Here is a 17,020-nt window from a genome sequence, read left to right on the forward strand (position 1 = left end):
TAAATCTTACTCTTTGTGGGTTGACCCGGCTTTGTCCGGCCGGCTCAGGGCAGCATGCTTAAAGAACACAATGAAAACGTACAAGATACTCTGATTTCTGCTGGGTAGACAATTACAGAGTTGATAATAGATGGCATGCATAGTAGCTCCATAGGAGTTTCGCCCAGCGATATCCTGAAGCTCGCAATCGGATGTCAATCTGATAATCGGATCATCCATCCGAGATTCCGGGGCTCTCTCCAATGGGTTAAATGCGGTCTCAAGCGACTGTACTTACTACGCCTATGCCATTGATCTTTGAAGCGGATCAATTTTGAACGCTAGTTATCAAGCCATAGAGCTATAGTTAGCTATAATTATATGGTAAAATGGGGGTTGTCGTCCAGGACTGGGTTATATTGCCTTAAATGGTAAACACACGCGGGCTTCCCTGTTCTATCACTTGAGTAACTTGGCGTCTGAGATATCCTGGGGATATCGGAAACCTACCCGACCTTGTCATCTTATCCATTCGTGAGATGACTACTCCGTATATCAATCGTTCTCCCTCCAATACACTGAACAAGCCATCTCCAGCCATTATCAACATAGTCACCTCCAATCAAGCGTTCATCAAATATGGTAGGAATCAAACAATACCACCTCTTCCCAACAAAACTCGTTCCTAATTCCCCCCCGCCCTTTACTACACTACAAGTCCGTCCTCCCAAAACACCCAAACACCTCCCACTGCGACCCAGTCTCAGTCTGGAACCTCTTCACAAAAAACGACTGGGACGTACAATGGATCTTCCGATACGGCCCCACCCAGCTCTCGCATTATCACTCCCAAGCACATGAGTGCATGGCCGTCCTCTCCGGCACAGCCAAAATCCGCTTCGGCGTAGCTGATACCTCACCAGATATGCACGAGAACACATACGGTTCAGCCCGGGAAGATGGAGGTGTCGTATTACATGCTGAAGCTGGGGATGTCTTTGTCATTCCGGCTGGTGTTGCGCATAAGACACATGATACCAAGCCTGATGCTGAATTTGCGTTGTTATCGCCTGGGAAGGGACATGGTATTGAGGCTGAGGATCCGGTTGAGGCGTTGTCGAGGGTTCGGCTTGAGGGGTTTACGATGATGGGTGCTTATTGCGGGGGAGAGTGGGATTTTGTTGCGATGGGAGGTGAGTTTGAGAAGGTGTGGAGTGTTCCGAAACCGAAATTTGATCCTGTTTTTGGGGGTTCGGAGAATGGGCTAAGGGGGAGGTGGCAGGGGAGTGGAATGGTGGCTAAAGCTCGTCTTTGAGATATTGGTTGAGATCCTGGGGCGAGGGATTCGTGGTGCTTTTGATATTGGTGGCTGCGAGGCAGGGTACCCGAAATGTATATAGAGCCAGAAGGTCCACAGACTGATCTAATGAAGACTCCCAGCTAGATCTATGATTGAATCTCTATCTAATTAGTATCCAATCCTAGAGGGCCATCAGATAGCAATCATACATCGAGAGATGACATCGAGAAAACCAGAGTCCAATCATACAGCAAGCCCACACAAGGGCCATCATTTTCATTCAATAGTCATATAACAAAGTTACCCTAGGTATTCGAGGCCAGTTGCAATAGCCTACTCCTCATCCTCCTCCGCAGCGGCATCAACCTCTGGGAGATCAGATTCCTTAGGAACAACACTGCCCTTGGCCTTCGCAGCAGCCGCAGCAGGCCCACTAGTCTCTGCAGTATCATCTGCATCCTCTTCATCGCCTTCGTCCTCCTCGGCGGGTTCCTCTTCTTCTCCCTCGTCATCCTCGACCTTTTTGCCATTGGCGCCTTTCTCGGTCTTCTGTTTCTTGTGGGCTGGGGGACCTAGTGCAGATCTTGTTAGTAAATGGAATTGACCCAGGTATGTCAATGACATCTTGTCGATGAGAAGGGGACCGGAATTACCTTCTCCTTCAACCTCCTCTCCCTCGTCTTCCTCCTCGCTTTCGTCATACTCTCCACCCTCTTCCTCCTCGCCCTCGTCGCTCACGTCCGAGACATCGGGCTCGGAGTCTTCATATCTAGATTGATGCGCGCGTCGAATTAGCAGGAGGCACTTGGTTAGTAGAGCCGAGGGCCAAGGGGTATATCTCAGCCCCGAGGCGCGTCGCAATTAATGCGCGACCAGGGGGCGTAAGCAGAAGCGCACATTGGTGATAGTGCGCGCACAGTAATTGCGCGACTGGGATTGGCATTGCGATGGGAGTATCAACAGCAATCGCTGCTAATAAAACACGGGAAATGGAGTACTCACTCTTCTTCCTCCTCACTCTCATCACTAGGAAGGGCCTGGAGCTCTTCCTCAGGATCGGCCTTTCTCTTGCGGGTAGACATCACGTCAGAATATATAAATGGGGACGAAAGGAAAAGAGGGTTTGGGAGGATTTGGCGCAAAGTCGGGGCTGGCAAGGGGGTGCTTGGACCAGCTTATATAGATGGGGGGAGGGAGAAGGGAGATTGGGAATTAGGGTCTGCAGGGCAGTACACGCGCGATTTATAAGAGCAGAGTGAGTGCGAGAAACACGAGGACAGAGGGAAAAGGAAAAGGGAAAGGGGAAACGGTGGCAGTACGAACCGAAGCTGCCCCAACGGGGGGGGAAGAGGGCAGAGCTGGGGGGAACCAAGGGAGAGGGGGCGCAATCAAGCGGAGGTGACGAGGTGACGACATGGGGTTGACTACAAACAGTGAGTACCAAACTACGGGAGGACTGGGGTGTGTTAAGGTGATGAGAGCTTAGACACTGGGGTGGAGACTCGAGTGCGTGGTGGAAAGGGTAGACAAGTGCGTGTATATTGTGGTCTATTTACATTCCAGAACACCTAATCCTAATCCTAACCCTGGTCATCCCAGTCGTAAGGAGGAACACACCCACAGTTAGTTGACTAATACATCCTCGGGTTGAGCGAAGGCTGGGTAAGAATGGCTCAGACCCGCTCCATACTAACTTGCAGATGCCAGATAGTGCATACGATACGCAGGGGGTGAAAAAAGAAATAAGCCAGCCTCCTGGCCACTTTTCTCCTCCCCCCGTCTGACTGGTCAATTGGCACTACTGCGCCAAGAACTCAAAGTTCGCCATGCTCGGGTCAAGCAGGTTCTCATCGAGCCCAAACCCATAGGTGCCGACCATATCGTAGATCAAATCTGGCGGAGGGAATCCCTGTGCCATCGCGTTCGCGCCGCCGGGCACATCAACCTCGCTGCCATTGTGGTTAGCGTCAACTTGCCATCCAGCCTCCCACGAGTCAAATCGCTCTAGCATTTTGCCGAGTCCACGTGCAATGTGCCGAGTCAGATGGCGCTCGCCGGCCGACACGCAATTCATCAGCTCAATCACCCGCTCGACGAGTCGCCGCACTTGTCGCGCATTGATACTGAGATACGCGGTGTTCCAGTTGATCGCGACCTTCAACAGGAAGACGGCCGAGAAGGTCACCATGGTATGTGTGAAAATGGGCACGCCAACAATCGCGTCCCGGATGTCAGGCTCCTCCAGCACCATGTTCAAGCATGCCATAGCCGAGGAGATTGCAATGTTGGCAGACTCCTTGCGGTCCATGGAGAAGACCGGGGTATTCGAAGGGGAAAGCCCGCGGAGCGAGAGCGAATTGAGCTGGAATTTCGCGAAATGGTAGTGTAGCACCACTCCCTTGGACGGGTAAGTTCGGACATATGAGCTGTCGGCTAGAGAAGAAAATCAGTATCCCAAAGATCGAGGAAAGGCGCGATAAAGAACAAGACCTACCCGACCGAGGCTGCCAAAGTAATCGCCATTGATCGACCGCGACGTTATATACCCGCAATTGCCCAAAATCTGCCTCCGTCAATGCTTGCTCCGTGTCACTCCCAAACATGCGATACGCCTCAGTCAAGATCATGAACAGAGCGACCTGGGCCAGCAGCCGTATGTCGCCGGGAACCACCATGGGCAACTCCAAGAATGTTTCATAATTTCGAATCGCGACATCCTCGTGGATGACGGGGGGCCGCCCGTAAGCGATACTAAAGTGATGATCGCATACATAGAGCAAATACCATAATTGAGCGCGTTCATATTGATCGGTATGCCCACGAGTCAGGCGCTGATAGCTCTGATGCAAACCAAGCTCGGTCGCGACCCGCACAGCATGACCGGAGAGCTTCCAGCTCAGCTCGGATAACCAGAACGCGCCAACACAGAGGCCGCGAATATCGTCCAGCGTATGCGCCCGGGTGAGAGCCATGCTGGACACCAATGAGACATACTCATGATAACATCTGTTTAGCGTGTCGGTCCGATTAGGTATATGCAGAGCTGCAACGGTCAAGACTGCAGCTGAAAGTAGAGTGGAGGCGCGGCGGACAGATGTCAGATCACGATGCACTAAGATGATCCCACCCCACAGTAGCTGATTCATGGTGCGACTAAAGTACGCGAATAGCTCTTCGGCTTCGTGGATCGAGATCAGTCCTCGTGTGATGAAGTCTTCTTCCAAGAGTGTCTTCTTGGGTGCCTCGATATGGTTGTTTCGTAGATTGCGCAGTTTGGTGACCTCGTAGAGACTGCGCATGGGCGCCGGTACCAGATCTGGGTCTTGAAGATCGGGTTCTTGGGATGGCTCCCGGGTGACGTCCATCACCACTCCTGGTCCATCATGATGACTATGGGATTGGGAGGCATCAATGGATGGCCGGTGGGTGTGATGCGAGGCAGCCGGACTGGGTCCATTACGGCTGTCACCGCTGCCAAAGGTCGAGAGGTCCGGCAGTCCTGCTTGTCGTAAAAGCTGAGAGACAGCCGCCTGCAATTGCTGCATACTTGCTGCCGCCTGGGACTTCCATCTACACGCAACGAGATTAGCAAATGCGATCAATGGTGTCTGTCTCCTGTAGAGCACGGGAGAGAGGCGGGGGTCCGCCGGGAAACGTACACTCCATCGTCGTCAACGAATTTCTGGGAAAAGTCGTTCACGACACATTTAATGCCGCTACGGATACATTTCGTACAGTTGCTCTCGCCCGGTCGGAATTCGCAGCGAATCTTATGTCGCTTGCATTCTGCGCCTGGAGTGGCGAGTCAGCCCTCAATGAACAGTATCGGTCAGAAAATGTGGGGAAGCTGCCCAACTTACAGGCTCGGGCTTTGGATATCCTAGGAGCGACCGGTCGTGAGTCTGTTGAGCGATTCGACTCACGAGGTGAATCAAGACCGGCATCGGTCGAGGACCGCTTGAGTGGAGTAGAGGCATCCATCATTGAGCTGGAGGGGAGAAGCAGTCGGTGATGCTCCGCGCATGCGGGTTAGGGGCAAAAGTCGGCGGGGCAGGAGAAAGTGAGAAAAGTCGGGGGAGGCCGAGTCACAGTTGGGTTCGGGACTCTGCCCGTCGGAGACCGAGGCTGCGGGCATCTGCTCAATGGAAGCCGCTCTTTGACCCTTGCTGCTTGTTTTTCCTTACTATGTATTCTCGAATCTCAACATATTGGCCCAATTGGTTAATTGGGTTCAGTGACGGAGTGTGGTTCCTGATCTATGGAATTCCTCCTCCCGCAGAAGAGTCCGACAGAATGACGTGCCGGTTCCCCCACCACCATCGCCTTGATCTCCCGACCAACACTGCAGTCTCTGGACACATGCACATACAATTTACTCAATCGCATCGAGACGTCGAGACGTCAATCCTGCTGTCCCCCCGGTGATTTGCACAGCAGATCCACCCCGAGCGCTGGCGACCTGCCGGGCAAAGTCCGGTGCGGAGGAGCCACTCGGACTTGATGCGAATGCGGAGAACACACTCTGCCCTCATAAACCCGCCTCGGCGACAATCTCCCCTGAGTCGGCAATCAAGTCCATCGGCACTCCTCTCACACAACAATGCAGATTCTCATCACCGGCGGTGCCGGCTTCATCGGCCAGCTACTTGCCGCAGAGCTATTGAATGACCCCTCCTACCATGTCACCCTGACCGATATCGTTCAACCTCCCATCCCCAAGGGCGTTCGCCATCCCGAGAATGCCACGGCAGTGAAGGCCGACCTCCTCACCGGGGCCAAAGATGTGGTCAATTCCTCGCTGGATGCAGTGTACGCCTTCCACGGGATCATGTCGTCCGGCTCCGAGGCCAATTTCGACCTAGGCATGAGTGTCAACATCGATGCAACCCGCAACTTGCTGGAAGCCCTGCGCCATACCTGTCCCGGAGTACGAGTCATCTATTCCTCCAGTCAGGCAGTCTATGGCCAACCGTTGCCGGAGATCGTGACCGACAGCGTGATCCCAACACCAGAGTCCTCGTATGGCGCCGAGAAAGTCGTATGCGAGACCTTGATCAACGAGTATACTCGTCGCAAGTTCATTACTGGCTTCACCCTGCGATTTCCCACAATTTCCGTGCGCCCCGGTGCCCCGACGGCTGCGGCTTCGTCCTTCCTCTCCGGCATGATCCGCGAGCCATTGGATGGCAAGGAATGCGTCATTCCCATTGAAGACCGCGAGTTCAAATCATGGCTATGCTCGCCAAAGACACTCGTGGAGAACCTGCTGCTGACACTTCGCCTTCCCGCAAACTCCGTGCCCGCGCATATCCGTCAGATCAATGTTCCGGGGATCTGTGTGACAGTGCAAGGAATGATGGATGCCTTGGAGAAGGTGGGTGGCAAGGATAAGCTCAGCCTCCTCACAGAGAAGGAGGATCTGGCACTGGTTCCGATTTTGAAGTCTTGGCCCACGCAATTTGATAATTCCCAGGCTATTGCCCTGGGTTTCAAGCGCGACGATTCCTTTGAGCAAACGGTGAGAGACTATAAGGCCACATTGGAACGGTCATAGTCTTATCATTAGACATTAGACTTTTGTCGTTCACGAGTAATATCAGAAGAAAACAAATACCAAATCTCCTGTTAAGATATTCAGCTAAAATTCTGGAAATCAAGTTCAACCCTGTTCTATGCCCATAGAGAAAAAGGACCATACCCGGCATTCATAACCGACTTGAGACAAGATAAGCATGACCAAACCGGTCGTGCATCCAGCGGCGCCTGTTCGGCAAATAACCGTTTATGACTATTTTAGGTTACTGCAGCGAGAAATAAAGTACGGTAGAACCCCTGCCCATTGAACCCCGGCACTGTACACGGGCCTCCGCATTTCCGCACTCTAGCGGGGGCTTTAATAGTGTAGTTTCCTTTTACAGAAAGGAGAAGCGAAATTATGAATCTTACAGGAGGAAAGGGTGACATATGATGATCGTGATCATAATTAAGCCATGATGCATATCCTTGGTTGAGACCAATCTTACGCTGATCGAGAATCTTCAGGTGAGAATATGCACGCCACAGAACGTTTTTCGACTGATTCTTCTAGATATGGAATGGGCATTGCGGCCGTTGCCGACGAAATGGCAGAATCTTACGTTGATCATGAGATTGAGTTAGTTTTTCCTAACCGATGACGTCCAGAGCTACTGGAGCAGTTAGTTAGTTATGCACTATTTGTAATATTGAAATCTAGGTCTCAGAAAAATAAGATCGACGCCTTCTTACTACAGACGCTTATTTCTCAGCATAAAAGTTGCATAGCCCTGTTAGCCGTTTTACAGTGTATGCCCCCGATGTGGACTAGCGGATGTGCGGGCTAGCGGGCGGGCTTGCATGCGGACTAGCGGGAAATGTACTCCGTACAGTATGAACTTCATATTTTGCCCCGCTCTTAGGCTGATGAGGGTCATGAAAAATTTGGGAACTTGCGTTTATTGTACTCGAGTCTGCAATCATGGTTCAGCCGCAAAACAACTCTACCTTGTCCCCACAATCTCCGGACTGGTTCCGTCGAGTCGTCAACAGTCAAAAGCTATTAGTGCCGCGGAGATTCGTACTGTAAACGAACGATCGATGTTTATTAAACAATAAATCTGTTTTGGTTAGTGTGTGCTATTTTGTCCAATCAATCGGGTTAATTCAGTCCTAGGTGGACCTTTACTATGCCACGATGGGCGACAATGCATAATCTGTCAGTGATTGCCAAGAAGCACCTTATGCTTAATTTGGGTTAGTCTGATACTCAAATTAAGCAGCCTGTGAGCAAAATTTTGCGCTGGACGAATTGTACGGAGGGGCAAACGAGACGGAATCCGATCCGTTGGGACAGCGTTACGAAAGTCAGCAGGTCGAGCGAAGCCGTCGGGTACATGTGAAAGGATACTGGTCGAAAGCCTGGAAAGGATTCAAACGTTATTCAGCTCTCAATTCTGGAACAGGCGATCTGCATGGCGGACGGATTTAAGCTCTTGTATGTGGCACTCCACCATTCTGGTGCATAAATTGAATTAATCGAACGAATTGCACGGTTCGTGCGGGTGAAAACACAGTCAGCAGAGAGCGTTTTCCCGAACGGTATAATGCCTGCCCACAACCTTGCACCAATCGAACATTGGCGGTCCCAGTGGTGGATCCAGTGGCTGGCACTGTACTTGTCGGTCCACCTGAGATAGCTGGCCATCTCGCTTAGATCCCTATCCCAAAAACTTCGGGACCCTTGGGACTGGGATCGCCACGATGGTATTTGTCAATCCGTCGCGTGGCTCGGCGTTAATGCATGCGGCGGTATGGAGTGATATAAAATAGAACGGGTCCCCCCCGTAATCTGTACAGACTCAATTGCAGACCTTGACGATATAAGCATCTGAGCACCAGCGACAATCAGATTAGCAGAAGACAATTCACGCACGGAGCTTCCTACAATATGCCGAGACAAAGACAGAGGGCAGCGCGAGCCCAGGCTGGCATACACTTCATCATCGCAGATCCCTCGTCGAGTCGGGAACGACCCGATAATCTTCGGATAGTCCGATCGCATGTTGGTCGATGGAGGTGGCAGCAAGCAAAGGAAAAGCTTGAACGTGAGAGCTCACTGAGTACTGGTGCCAACAACTCCTCCGAGACATCCCCCCGCGACCAGACAAGCCCGGATTCTGAGACCCCCGAGCCCTCTATTGGGCATACACCGGGAGATTTTGGAGCAGATACAGACGGCTTCCCTTGGCTGGTACCAGAGCCGGGAGTGTCTGACCCGACGTACTTTGAGCAAAATGTACTGGATGAGGATGTTTTCACGTTCACAAATCAAGAACTTGACACAAGTGTACCCGACTTTTGGGAGGAGCAAAACACGGGGAATGATACTGAGTTCGGCGCATTGGGTTGTATGAGCGGTATCAGCCCAACCGTCTTGGATCCTTTTCAGACCATCGGGACATCGCCCCTGCCCCTGAACCTTGTGAGTGGCGCCAACAAATACTGTGAGTGCCAGCCTACCTCAATTCCATTACTTCAACTGACGCGCATCATCATAGCCTTATCAGTATTGTGGCCCGGTCTGATGCCAAAGTCATCCCTTGGTACAACTCACATCGGTGTGCAACGATGGTTTGCAAGTTCTGCGAGTAACGCAGCACTCCATAGTACTCTGTTGTATGGGTCATACTCCCACAGAAGAGCGCTGTGGCTGGTGAAGCAACGTGGTCATTTCAGCGCCGATGATGCCAAGCAAATGGCCATTTGTGAGGCAGATGCCATTGCAAGAATCAATCGTGCTATCAAGATCCCCGCCGAAGCCGTCACTGATGAGTTGATCTTGTGTGTTTTGTGTATGGCGACGAACAAGTTGGAGAATCCATTATGGGAAGACGTAACAGAGTCTCCATTTAATGCGCCGTTGCGAAGCTTGCAATGGCTTGACGTGTATGGTCGTTTGTCACCTCATCCAGTTCACCAAGCTGGGTTACGCCAACTGGTGTCTCTGCGAGGGGGATTGGAGAAACTCGGCCTGCCTGGACTCGCCACTGTGATATCATTGTAAGTGATGGACTGCAACCAAGCCCAAACCACAGATCTCTAGAGGAATAGACGCTAATGGCCTGTTCTAGTTCCGGTGTCTTAGGCGCGAGCCGTTCCCTTGCCCGACCCACCTTCCCCTATATTTCAATTCGCAGCGGCACTCGAATGACATTGAAGGATATACTTGGGATTGATGACTTCTCACAAAACCCAAAGTCTGAAATAACTGAAGGCGACCACGTTAATCCTGAGATGCAAAAGATTTTCCGAGGCTTGCGGATATATGTCGAGCTCATCGAAACGTATCAAGACGGAATCCAGATGGGAATGGACACCCTCTGCGACTACCGAAACGTCATTCAGTGGCACGTCATGTCCCTGCTACCGTCAACTCAGCTTGGGTCAGCTCATGTGGGCTTCTATCCTCTATATGAGGCTTGTCGCTTGGCTTTACTTACCTTTGGTGTGGGCATCACATTCCCTCTGCCACCTCAAACCGCTCCCCTGGCGAGCCTCGCCCGGATGCTGCAGATCGAGCTTCAAGTATACAGCCAAGCGATACAAAATGATTCATTGGAAGTTCAAAGGCTGTACAGTTGGTGCCTCATGGTGGGCGGGATAGCAGGAAAGGGCTCGTCGGAGCGGAGCTGGTATGCAAGCAAACTCCAACATTATGCCACATCGCGGGGCCTATCGACTTGGCACGAGATGAGGGTGGAGTTAAGGGAGGTCTTGTGGCTCGATAGCGCCTGTGATTTGGCGGGGAAGATGTTGTGGGACGAAGCAATGAGTCTATGATTTTTTTGGTCTTGTTGTTAATTTAGCGAGCGTTTATAGATGATAGAATATGATAATACTCACCATTCAACACAAGAGTATGACGATGGAAGATGTAGGATTTCAATGAATGTTTGTATAGAGGAGCCGGGGAGGATTTAATATCAATATTATCTCGACTGGGGAGGAAGACGCGTTTTCTTAGTAATGAGCGTCTAACTTTCCTAATCGGGTAGGTGTAATCAAGCTACCCGAAAGCTCGGACCACTACGATAGACCATTTGCCATTTGGAATCAAATATAAAAGTACTAAACAAGCTAGAATGACTTACAAAAAGTAAATCTAAAGGCAGGTGTTCGTGTTCGAAATTCAAAGTTCCTCCAATGTCCAATTCAGGAGTTTCAATCATTCAATGACTGTGGTAGGCAAGTGTAAGGCCATTCTCGCAGATATTTACAATTCAGTTCTTCGATCTCATAGGTTGGTTCATCGGATGGTTTATCCTCGGAGTGATTTATCATCAGATTTGCACCTATCCATGCGCGAAAAACCGTCATATGCGACCTCAAAATACGGGCTGCACGGTCAAAGACAGAATCGAGCCGGCCGGGGTGTAGCCAGTGAGGACCATGTTGGTAGCTTGAAACATGACACTCGATACATGTTTTTCAGAAAGAAATATCCTCAGATTCATGATACCGTTTGTCACGAAAATCTACCCCGATTGATTCTCCCATTTCAAATGCTTGAGGCTCTCGTACAGTGGTAGTTCAAAAGTCTGAGTCTAGAGATCAGAGACCCCCTAATAGATATGCTTTCACTTCTTGGTTTTTGAAAGGTCTTTCTAAAGGTCATTTCAATCGTCTTTCTCGATGGCTTACGTATAATTATTGAGTCTATCATTCGACTTGTGACTCATGAGCTGATTCTGAACATTGCTCATAGTTTCAAACTTATGAAACCCCACTGTACCTGTCCGCTATGATCATCGACTGGCTCAGCGCTCTGAGGCAGGAGCGACTAGATCGGCACTCGAGGGCCACAATTGAGATTTAATGTTTAAACAACGTGGTTGAATTATTCCATACTATACCACTCGCATCTGTAGGTACAAACAGCTTTTATACATCCCATTTTTCAAAATCATGCCAGCCGAGATCCTCATTGCCGTCTTCGAAGGCATTTCTCTCGATGCCGTCGAGCTCCAAAACGCGGCAATATACGTCAAGTATGAGGATGGCGAGCAGCGCCTCTACCATCTCGCTGGTACGAATCCGCTCTTCAAGGTCGCGATCGAACTTGGTGGTCCCAAAAAGCTGGGCCTGCAGCTCGCGGACTTGTTTTTAGTCTCAAATCCAACCGATACTGTCACGTAGTGGATGATCCATAATGCCTGCGCCAGTACTCCGATCCAAAATGCAGTCGGTAATGACAGGAATAGCCAGAACTGGGTCGCTGGAGCTCTCAGCAGTTTGGTCCGCATTGGCTGTATGTCTGAGGTGCAGCGGTTGAACGCTGTCAATTGCATGATCGACGCGTGTCGTAAGGTTAAGGTCTAGGCTAACAAGGTGGTGCGTTCCGTGTTACCGTGGATCAAGATGAATAGACCGAAGAATCTGATGTACTTGATATTGACAGAACTATTGCATCATGACTTCTTGCTGACAACGCTCCATTCAACCCGATCTTCGACTCACGGTTCGAAGAAGAAGCCATCATCAACGATAGCCAAAATTCTAAGCATACATTATCTCCAAACCTGGGATTGTTTCAGCGTGCATTCATGCAATCATGTCAAAAGCTTGCCCAAACCTGTCCATCGATAGCAATCAAACGGTTAAACAGTTGATTCCTCATTCCCATGGCCGTTAACTGGTATGACTGCTTGGGGTCCTTGCCCTTAATAAGCAAGCCATCAACGACCTCCTTTCCGCCGATAGCCCAACCAACAACAAGCTTTCCCTTCCAACCCATACCGCCAAGCTTTCTCATCTCTCGGATATCTGTAACCGGTATGGAGAATAGCACAGAGCCCTTTTTGCGATGCCCCACATAGAGGTCACCACCTTGCGGGATGTCGGTTGTGAAGTAAAGAACCGGCGGCTCCTGTGTCGAGTCAATAACAACGGCCCCGTGCGCACCCTTATATCGGGCGTCAAAATCGACGGGGCCAACAGGCGTTTCAGTGCGTCCCTTTGGGCGAAGGACACCGACTCGGTTTTTGGCGTGGCGAGAACCGACAACTGCTCGCATTCGGTCGATGGCTTGCTTGCTCTCGACACCTGTGGCAGTTGTTCCACGGAAGAAACCGATGACTCTAGAGGCAAAATTCTTCTTGGGGGGAGTTTCGGGTGACAATTGTGGTCCTTGTTGTTGGTGAGTTGGCTGAGCTGACGCTGCTTCGTGAATTTCCTCACTGGTAGCGCCTAATGTCAGCTCCTCATGATTAAGTGAGGCCGGACGAGAAGGAGGTTCAGTTCGAGAAGTTGGTGGGGGCGGCAAAGGCGATGCGTTGGCCTCGCCAATGCGCAGCAGCGTCAAAGTAAGTTGCGCATTTGTTGGGATTCCTCTTAGAAGCGAACTATCCCGCTGTTAGCGATTGATCAGTGAAATTGACTAGCATCTGGCAAGACTTGCTTTTGCAATTCAAAAATTTTCTGCCAATGAGGGAAATCCCGGTTGAGAATGGAAAGGCCGCGCTGGATGATTGGATCGCCAAAGAAGCCGAAGCCGACACCAAGGCCAGCTACCTTTGAGAATATGTAGAGGGGTGTACAAGCCGATAACAGACATGCAGGAACCAATACAGCTGCCAATCGCAAGCGAGGTGTAAGTCGCGGGAATGGCCGAGTAGGAGATAGGGCACTGAGTTTGTCAATACGAGGCAGAATGTAACGAAGGAAGCGACATTTATAACGAAATACCGACTTACTTCTCAATCTTTTCCCATGAATCCGTGATGTCGGCAATAATTTGCATTAGCATGTTAGCTCCGTCCATGACTGATTTTTTCATGGGCTGTCGTGTCTTATCATGATGATCGGATGGCACCTGGCCATGCGCTTTGCTCTGAGCATCCGCAGTATGAGAAACCAAATCCGTGGCGTCGGGCACAGTGTCTTCTAAAGGTGCATCATCTGGTACTCCTTGATCGTGTTTCCCAGCAGCACTGCCGACAGCAACACTAGCAACACCAGCCACCAAGTTGCTAGCCTCTTGCTCGGCAGCTTCACCCTTGAAGTTCTGCGGAGCCCCGGTAACACTATCATGAGATCCGAGAACTCCAGCTTTGGGTTTTTGCACACCACCTGTTTCTTTGTCTACCAACGCAATGGGCGCTGGCGGGAACATGACCGCCCGGCATGGAGGGTACACGACCAATGCGATCAGAACAGCGAAGAACGTAGGAACAAGAAGGTCTAAAAGCCATGCAATACTGTAGACCTGTGACCGATAAGTGAGTGCTCAAGTTTTCCGAAAATGTTGTCTCTCCTGGAATTGACCTACCGCGCAGAAGACGGACGTTCTTCTTGTCTCCTTCCAAGATCGAAGGCGAGCAATGTGCTTGACGAAGCTCGTCAGCTTGACAAAAATTGTGGTGTAAAACCGTTCGATTGTTGCCCGCAGCTTGTCTGGCGAGAATTCATCGTCATCCGCTCGAGTCAGATCAAGGTTTTGAAGGGGTGCTTCGGGAACGGCTTTGACATTGTAGACTTGCTGCATGACTCTCGTCAGTATATATCTTAGTTGAAGTGATCTTACTGAGCGTAAATACCTTGTCAAATCTTCGAATGAGCATCCATAGATCTTCATTTGATAAGCCGGCGATTAGCTGTTCAGTGTGGTCCGCGGGGTTGTTCCATCCCACATCAGTGATGTCGGGCGTATCACCAGCTTTTTGAATCAAGCCTTTCTCATCTTGTTCGACTTGTGATAGTACATGACTATCCGTCGGCCCTTCCGGAGTCGGGAGTTTTTCTGCATCCTCCACGGCAGTGTTGACAGTGAGAGCCGTTGTAGTGACGGAGTTCCAAATGGGAACTACTTCGTCTTTTTGGGACATAGTGCAATAAAACTTCAATAGAAGGATTTTTGGGGATGAGATGTAGGAGAAGTAGGAAGTGAGGCTATGATCTATCCACGGATTGAGCAGGGGATTTCAGCCATGGATATGGAGTAGTTCTTGGTATTCGGGGAACCGGGTTATCGACGTCATCCTTGCGCGGTTCAACTCGCACTCACAACAGGAGATGCTCCACCACCAAGGCACCTCCAGTTTTCATGTTTGGGGATTTAAAGTGATTATTGGGCTCTACTTTTGAGAAACCAGATCTCTACAGATCCATAATCACCAGTTCGTCACATCGTGAGCACCTTGAATATTATTTCCGTGCTTACCCATCTTAGGTCACATGACCATGGTAGTTCCCAAAGGGGAAATACACGTCGCGTCACACCAACCGACCGTGGACCCAACACTTCCTCATAGCCCGATGGCTGAAAGGGCAACATGAGCGAGGAGTGTGCGAATCCCCTACTTTTGGGGTGGATTAAGGAATGGCTGGACCAGGCCCGTGAACGCAACAGCAAAGGCGTGACTGTGTTCGTATCCCACGCGTGCCTTGATTGAATATCTCGTGTCTAATCTATGTCCAGGTACAAAAAGGCCTATGAGTCGATGAAGGCGTGCCCCTTGGCTTTTGATCACCCTTCCCAAGCGCAGCAACTGAATGGGCTGGGTCCGAAACTGTGTGACCGCCTGACGGAGAAGCTGAAGGCTCACTGCCAAGAGAATGGGCTTCCTATGCCACAAGTCCCCGGTCAAGGTGTGCCATAACCGCTTTCTCTGACCAATGTTCCTGAATTAACGTGAATTCTCAGGCAGCAAAAGAACATCAGACACAGGAGTTGCTGAACAACCCGCGAAGAAGCCGCGAAAGACCAAGCCTTATGTGCCAGCTTTACGGTCCGGGCCGTATGCGCTCTTGTTGGGCCTGGCCACCCTGGGGGAACATGCAGATCAAGGTATGACAAAGGCTCATCTGATAGAGGTGGCACAGCCGTACTGTGATAGTTCCTTTACTGCACCCCCGGACCCGACCAAGTTCTACACTGCATGGAATTCTATGAAGACCTTGGTCCAGAAGGATCTCGTCTACGAGCACGGTCGCCCACTCCGGAAGTATCTGCTTTCAGAAGAGGGTTGGGAGGTGGCGAAGCGCATTCAAAAGACACTCCCCGGCGCATCCGCGAATATTGCCGTATCTACAGGCAGCAATCCTCGAACCCAGCCGTCGCAGGTGGCTCCTGCTTCCGGGAACAGATCCGTTCTTAATGATGGCGACGAAGATATTGTGATACAGGAACAGCCTACGTCCAGACTTGGCTTAGCTTCTCATATGGATGGCCCTACCGAGCCTTTCATGCTTCCCCCAGGCAGTTTCACCGTTGAACTATTGCTAGATACTCGAGAAGTACGCACTAAAGAAGATCGAGACTATATCGCCAACATGCTCATAGAGAAAGGTATCAAGCCACAAGTGCGGGCCCTGGAGCTGGGCGATGTCATGTGGGTGGCCAAGTGCCGGGACCCTACATATCTCGCTCGATTTGGCGAAGAAGGTGACGAGGTAATGCTAGATTGGATTCTCGAAAGAAAGCGCCTCGACGATCTCATTGGGTCTATCAAAGACGGCCGTTTCCACGAGCAGAAGTTCCGTCTCAGGCGATCGGGTATCAAGAACGTGATCTACCTTGTCGAAGAATTCAAAGTCACGCACAACGACTCTACGTCTGGTAGTGCGGCGACTTATCAAGAGATGGCCGCCTCGGCCATGGCATCCACACAAGTGGTCAATGGGTATTTCTTGAAGAAAACCCGCGAGCTCGATGAGTCAATCCGATACCTAGCCCGCATGACTCGGCTTCTTCGGAAAATGTACGGCGCGGGCGATTCGTCAAGTGACGAGCCCCAATCCAGCCAATCTGGCACCACATCGAAGCCGACCTCGGTCACTGTTATTCCTAGTCGGCGCATCTCCTCGACAAAATCTTATCTTGGTTTGATGGATGAACTTCGAGTCAAGGATCCGTCTGTCACGTACGGAGTCACATTCTCTACATTCTCGGCCCTCGCTTCCAAATCCAACACTCTATCCCTCCGGGATATCTTCTTGAAAATGCTCATGTGTATTCGCGGTTTGACTGGCGAGAGAGCATTGGAAATCCAACGACGATGGCCAACACCAAGGCACCTCGTGGAAGCATACATGGCGCTGGAGCCTAGCGAGCGGGAAACATTGATGTCAGATGAGTTACAGTCTCTTGTGGGACGGAAAAAGTTCAGCAAAGCACTGAGCAAGAAGATTGCCGAAGTTTGGGGAGAATCTGGGTGATCATCATCT

At 50.8% G+C, this 17,020-nt stretch overlaps 8 protein-coding genes across 8 annotated transcripts; 5 read left to right on the forward strand and 3 right to left on the reverse strand.

Moving 5' to 3' along the window:
• Positions 1–618: 618 nt before the first annotated feature.
• On the forward strand, positions 619–1,294 carry N7473_007243 (uncharacterized protein; the record flags this gene model as incomplete). Its single annotated transcript, XM_057153183.1, has 2 exons — positions 619–621; positions 698–1,294. 2 exons carry the CDS (start codon positions 619–621, stop codon positions 1,292–1,294), a joined length of 600 nt encoding a protein of 199 aa, XP_057007521.1.
• A 318-nt stretch (positions 1,295–1,612) lies between these two features.
• On the reverse strand, positions 1,613–2,361 carry N7473_007244 (uncharacterized protein; the record flags this gene model as incomplete). Its single annotated transcript, XM_057153184.1, has 3 exons — positions 1,613–1,851; positions 1,933–2,048; positions 2,282–2,361. The coding sequence occupies 3 exons, from the start codon at positions 2,359–2,361 to the stop codon at positions 1,613–1,615; spliced, it is 435 nt and encodes a 144-aa protein (XP_057007522.1).
• Positions 2,362–3,077: 716 nt separating this feature from the next.
• N7473_007245 (putative C6 transcription factor) lies at positions 3,078–5,263 on the reverse strand (the record flags this gene model as incomplete). Its single annotated transcript, XM_057153185.1, has 4 exons — positions 3,078–3,712; positions 3,774–4,849; positions 4,939–5,071; positions 5,140–5,263. 4 exons carry the CDS (start codon positions 5,261–5,263, stop codon positions 3,078–3,080), a joined length of 1,968 nt encoding a protein of 655 aa, XP_057007523.1.
• A 616-nt stretch (positions 5,264–5,879) lies between these two features.
• On the forward strand, positions 5,880–6,833 carry N7473_007246 (SDR family oxidoreductase; the record flags this gene model as incomplete). Its single annotated transcript, XM_057153186.1, has 1 exon — positions 5,880–6,833. One exon carries the CDS (start codon positions 5,880–5,882, stop codon positions 6,831–6,833), a length of 954 nt encoding a protein of 317 aa, XP_057007524.1.
• Positions 6,834–8,744: 1,911 nt separating this feature from the next.
• On the forward strand, positions 8,745–10,678 carry N7473_007247 (uncharacterized protein; the record flags this gene model as incomplete). The annotated part of the gene is made up of 3 exons (XM_057153187.1): positions 8,745–9,300; positions 9,364–9,856; positions 9,928–10,678. 3 exons carry the CDS (start codon positions 8,745–8,747, stop codon positions 10,634–10,636), a joined length of 1,758 nt encoding a protein of 585 aa, XP_057007525.1. The 3' UTR covers positions 10,637–10,678.
• A 1,083-nt stretch (positions 10,679–11,761) lies between these two features.
• N7473_007248 (uncharacterized protein) lies at positions 11,762–11,992 on the forward strand (the record flags this gene model as incomplete). Its single annotated transcript, XM_057153188.1, has 1 exon — positions 11,762–11,992. The coding sequence occupies one exon, from the start codon at positions 11,762–11,764 to the stop codon at positions 11,990–11,992; it is 231 nt and encodes a 76-aa protein (XP_057007526.1).
• Positions 11,993–12,410: 418 nt separating this feature from the next.
• Positions 12,411–14,679, reverse strand: N7473_007249 (DUF3292 domain-containing protein; the record flags this gene model as incomplete). The annotated part of the gene is made up of 5 exons (XM_057153189.1): positions 12,411–13,205; positions 13,250–13,481; positions 13,549–14,060; positions 14,124–14,333; positions 14,392–14,679. The coding sequence occupies 5 exons, from the start codon at positions 14,677–14,679 to the stop codon at positions 12,411–12,413; spliced, it is 2,037 nt and encodes a 678-aa protein (XP_057007527.1).
• Positions 14,680–15,126: 447 nt separating this feature from the next.
• N7473_007250 (crossover junction endonuclease MUS81) lies at positions 15,127–17,011 on the forward strand (the record flags this gene model as incomplete). Its single annotated transcript, XM_057153190.1, has 3 exons — positions 15,127–15,218; positions 15,273–15,442; positions 15,498–17,011. The coding sequence occupies 3 exons, from the start codon at positions 15,127–15,129 to the stop codon at positions 17,009–17,011; spliced, it is 1,776 nt and encodes a 591-aa protein (XP_057007528.1).
• Positions 17,012–17,020: the final 9 nt, after the last annotated feature.

This window comes from Penicillium subrubescens, assembly GCF_028828155.1.
Source record: "Penicillium subrubescens strain IBT 31985 chromosome Unknown utg000005l_segment0_segment0, whole genome shotgun sequence".
Taxonomy (NCBI): domain Eukaryota; kingdom Fungi; phylum Ascomycota; class Eurotiomycetes; order Eurotiales; family Aspergillaceae; genus Penicillium; species Penicillium subrubescens.